Source organism: Antrostomus carolinensis, unplaced genomic scaffold (assembly GCF_000700745.2).
Source record: "Antrostomus carolinensis isolate BGI_N321 unplaced genomic scaffold, ASM70074v2 scaffold2552, whole genome shotgun sequence".
Lineage (NCBI taxonomy): Eukaryota > Metazoa > Chordata > Aves > Caprimulgiformes > Caprimulgidae > Antrostomus > Antrostomus carolinensis.
The window spans coordinates 28,162-32,780 of NW_010297364.1; the positions used below are offsets into that span (position 1 = coordinate 28,162).

A 4,619-nucleotide genomic window follows, 5' to 3' on the forward strand; every position below is an offset into this window, starting at 1 on the left:
GACATGAGGCAGTCAAGATAAGAATTTTCTCACTGCATTTCAAAATGGATTTATGGTGCAAATAGTTGTTTTTATTATAATAAAAATAATAAAGAAAGGTTTTTTTCCTTGTGTTATAATTAAATATTGCTTTACTGTAGGGTCATTGGGACTGGGTGACAGATGTTGCGATTAGCAAAAACAAGAAATGGATTCTTTCAGCCTCAAAGGTAATTGCTAATTCCTGGTGTGGTTTCAGGAGCTAACTTATTAATGGATGTGAAGATTTCACTCCTTTTTTTCAGCTTTATTTTGAATGAAATTTAACAATGATACAAGTTGCTCATAAAAGTGCTAAGTTGTAATCAGTATTTACCTCAAGTAATTACAGAAAATCTTTAAAATAATTTGATAAGTATGTTTATTTTTGGTTATTTTAAAATGTGTGGGCAGTTTAATATTGCTAAAGATTGTTTCCAAAGACGTGATATTTAAATGTGAAATAGTTTAGCTTTCATATTGAGAGGGCTTATCTGATGAGATGAGATCTCATCCCTATGGAATGATGTAAATCACTTTTTTGGTAATATACAAATACATCAAAATAATTGCATCTTTTTCTCAGGATTCTACTTTGAGATTGTGGAATATTGAAAAGATGGATCATATTCCTTCAGTGACAGAAACTGGAAAAGCAAGAGGCTCAAATATTGCTCAGGTTCTATCACTTTGGTTTTTAACCACGCTTCATACTTTATTCAGAAAGAAAATTTGAATGCTAAAGGAAAGCTGTCAGATTTCTAGGCTGAAAACACAAATTGATTGTGTTTGTTCTCCCCTTGCAAAAATTGTCCAATATTTTTTAGGAGTAGGATGTAGTAATAGCAGTACTTTTAAAAAATTGATTTTGGTAAGTACACTGAATTTCATATACAGATGCATTTTGGTTTTAGAAAACACAGCCACGTATATGTACTTTCAAAAAGAAACATATTTTGGTTTTCTACACTGGATGCTTCTGCAAAGTAATGGGCTGCTTATGTAGGAGTATTACTAAACCAAGGCAGGTAATATGCTCCTGGACAGCTTATACAAATTCTGAGGAGTGTCTTTTTAAAGTTGAGACTGTATGTATTCTGACTTCTAAAACATAAATTATAAATAGGTGTTGGGCAAGAAGAACATTAACAAGCTTAATGCTATTGAAATATCCTTTTTATTACAGTCCCTCAATTGGTTTTGGTAGTGGATTTGCAAGATCTTGTGTGTATTTTCCTCCTTGTCAATAACAATTAAGAGAAATGGCATGAAAAAGAACTTTTTTTTCTAATTTCTGTAATATTTTAATCAGAATTTCTTGTTGAATAGCAGGTATTCAAAAGCAGTGAGCAGCTTTTTAAGCTTTTAAAGAAGTTTTATAAATGTGCCAGCAGTGAAGATGTGTACATTCCTAAAAGTATCAATTAACAAAAATTTGAGAATATGGTTAAAATTGGTACAGGAAAGGATTTGTGGGTGCATTTCAGCAATACTTAAAGCATACCAAACAATTAGAAAAATGTCTGAATTTCTTTGTAAATAGTTTCATGAATAATGAATTGGAAATCAATGTCATGTTGACTCTGATGGAAGTGGATTAAACTTTGAATGTGTGTGTAGTCAGCAGAAAAACTTCTTTGTACTGACTACAGTGGGTTAATGTTTTTAATCTAAAGTAATTCTTACGTATAAAATTTCATTTATTTTTTAATTTTTCAATTTTTCGTTCTGAATATCTCCTTTAGTCAGATAATGGTCAGGTAAAAAACCAACCAACCAAACAAAAACAAAAAACCAACAGAAAAAGCCCCAAACCCCCTAGTGATAATCACCAAGACAGAACAGCTGAGACCTGGATATCCATCAAGCCATCCAAGAAGTGTGATACTGTATTAGTTGAAATAAATAAAATTGGAGTTCACAGAAAATACAGTATTATTCAGGAAAAAAACTTCCAAACTATTCATCACAGGAATTAATACTGAGCAGCACTATCTGTGTCAAGTTTCCGACAGCTGTACGCACTCAATGCATCTCAAAAACCAGGCCTAGATGTATGTGCGTGTAGAGCTGTACCTTCGTGAGTAATGCACATGTCACAGATGATTAACTGAAATGCCATTTTTTTTTGTTATATTTACACCAGTGTGAAGAATGTGAAAAACCTTTCTTCTGCCTGCAACGTAGTGGCTCTGAAACGATAACCAAGTGTGTGTTCTGTCGTCTGTCTTCTCCAGTGAGAATTCTGCCGTTGCCACCTTCTGTTCCTCCCAATCTTTAAATTAATGTAGCAGTCTTGGGTTGTTACCACATTTGAGTATAAATGGAGTGTCTGTACATCTTTATGTAATACACATATAAAGCTAAGATGTTCCTCTAACCTTGTTCTACTGTAGTATCCTGTATGAAGAGTAATAAAATACACTGTAGTAATCCATTAAATAGCTGTGACATATCAGGTAAAGAATAAAATCTGCAGGAGTAGAAATCTTATTTATGCTGCATGGTACTAGAGAATAAATTAACTGTAGTTTGGGAAATTTTAAACAGTTTGAAATGAATACACTAGTTTCAAGTTCAATTTACTAAAGGAAATATGTGGATATGTACATTATTGACAGGTTTCCTTCCAGTCTTTAGATAAACCGTTCCTCTTTACTATGGCAAACAAAGCGTCTTTGCTGTCAGTGGACATCAGAAAGTTTTGTGAGTAAAACTGAACTTTTTTCTAACTGGTTGCCATACCCCTTACAAAAATTTTGTAAAGGAGCTTTCAGGCACTGAGAGTAAATTGTGGTTAATGCCGGACATGGTGCAGCACAGATTAGGTCTGTGTAATAAAGGCTCCCTCCAACAAGCAGTGTGGTATTTTTCCTACCCTTTCTTAGGAGCAACCCTGAGAGGATTATATCTATTCAGTACATGGGAGAATGTCAATTAATAAAAGATTAAGTGTTTCAAAATATTTGGAAGCCTTATGCCTAAAAATAGTGTTTCACCCTTTTCAGCATTGCTTTCTAAAAGGAACTTAAAGTGGGGAAAATAGTTGGAACTGGGCATGTGACAGCCTGGAATGCAGTTAAGCTGTAGAATACAAAGAAATCTAAGTAGGTAGATTTTTTTTTTTCCCCTTGTTTAAATTGTGTGAATTGTGTAGCAACAATTACACTTGAATCCAAGGTTAAATGAAAAATATTTATAGAGAATAGTATGTTCTGTACAGATCTATGGCTTTGAATAAGTATTAGATGATAAACTGTAGTATTTTCCAGCATTCTTTTCCCCTCTTTACTCCTTAATTAAATATTATTTTTTTGTTACAGAGGCTTAAAGAAAATGTTGTGTCTATGCTCCTGATTTGTTTTTGTGGTTTGTTTGGTTTTTTTAAAAAACATCACTTAAAATATGTGTGTTTCATATCTTAATTAATTTGGCTTTAATGTAGGTAGTAATACTGAACTAATTCCAGCATGTTAGAAAATATCAGTCCTAGAATAATTAATGTTGTTCTATTAGAACTGAAAGTGTTCTTTGGTTCTTTCTTTACCCTTTTCAGCGGGAAAAATCAAAGCTCCACTTTTTTTTCCAATGAAACAGGAAAAAAAGCAGTTGCTCTATAGAGGCTTGGTTTATTTTTCATTCATGATGTGAATGGGTTGGAAATTTTCTTTTGAATGAATCCTCTTTCTATTTCCCAAACTGAGAAAAACAAGGAAAAATGAATTCTTAGATTCTGGTTTTAATAAAATCCGTAAGTTTTATTACTTGCTGCTGTTTTCTTTCCATTACCATCACCTGTTTAGCACTTGGGTGCCTCAGGAATCAGCCTGTCTTCAGCGCTGAGCTGATCTCACCTGCAGCAGTAGGCTCAGATTTGTATGCAGCGTGGATTTTGCACACAATGTGTTAATTACGGGCAATCCACAAGCTGCAGACTTAGCGGCATTTTTTCTAGCTCTTGTACCCCTGCAGTTTAACTAATTTAGTTTCTAGTTTGACTCTGTTGCCGTTCTTACCCGATGAGAAAGTGGTAAGACTGTTCTAGACCACATCAGCGTGACCGCCCTTCCCTTGCAGTTATTTGGAGAGTAACTTCTATATTTTGGCTGTAAATGTGCCTTAGGTGCCTGTTGAATTGCCAAAGCAATCGCTACGCTTTGCAGAGTCTGATGCCACTCCAGGCCTGTGGGAGATGATCCGTCCCGATACCCCCGGGTTGTGGCCCAGGCTCCGCGGTCGTTGGTGGCTGGTTCCTGCCCGGTAACGCCATCCGTGCCTTCGTGTGGCACGAAGGGCTGGTGCTCAGGGAAGGGTTTTACTGGAGGCACCATCAATTCTGTGTGAACAATTCCAAGGAGCTCCATAGGCAGCTCCCCAAATCACTTTTCCTGATTATTCAGCTGGTACAAACACGTGCGTTTGGCCGGGCGCTCCAGCGTCCTGTGTGCACAGTGCACACAGTGCACAAGCAGCGTGTGCGTGTCCCTATCGTGGTTTAATTTTTTAGGGTTTAATTTTTTGGGAATGATGGCAGCGCCCAGCCCAGGCCTGGTCCGCCCTTGCTGCCTTCTGCTGTCAGCCTCGGGCAATGGCGGGGCTGC

General features: G+C 36.2%; 1 protein-coding gene across 1 annotated transcript in view; it reads left to right on the top strand.

The window, feature by feature from the left end:
• Nucleotides 1–4,278, top strand: part of WDR88 (WD repeat domain 88) — a gene marked incomplete at its 3' end in the record, with an annotated part of 17,977 nt that extends 13,699 nt beyond the window's left edge. Inside the window, exons 9-12 of the mRNA XM_010162067.2 lie at nucleotides 141–209; nucleotides 605–697; nucleotides 2,165–2,254; nucleotides 4,142–4,278. Of these exons, the coding sequence (XP_010160369.2) occupies nucleotides 141–209; nucleotides 605–697; nucleotides 2,165–2,254; nucleotides 4,142–4,278 (389 nt within the window). The remainder of the gene's footprint in view (nucleotides 1–140; nucleotides 210–604; nucleotides 698–2,164; nucleotides 2,255–4,141) is intronic.
• Between the last annotated feature and the right edge of the window lie 341 nt (nucleotides 4,279–4,619).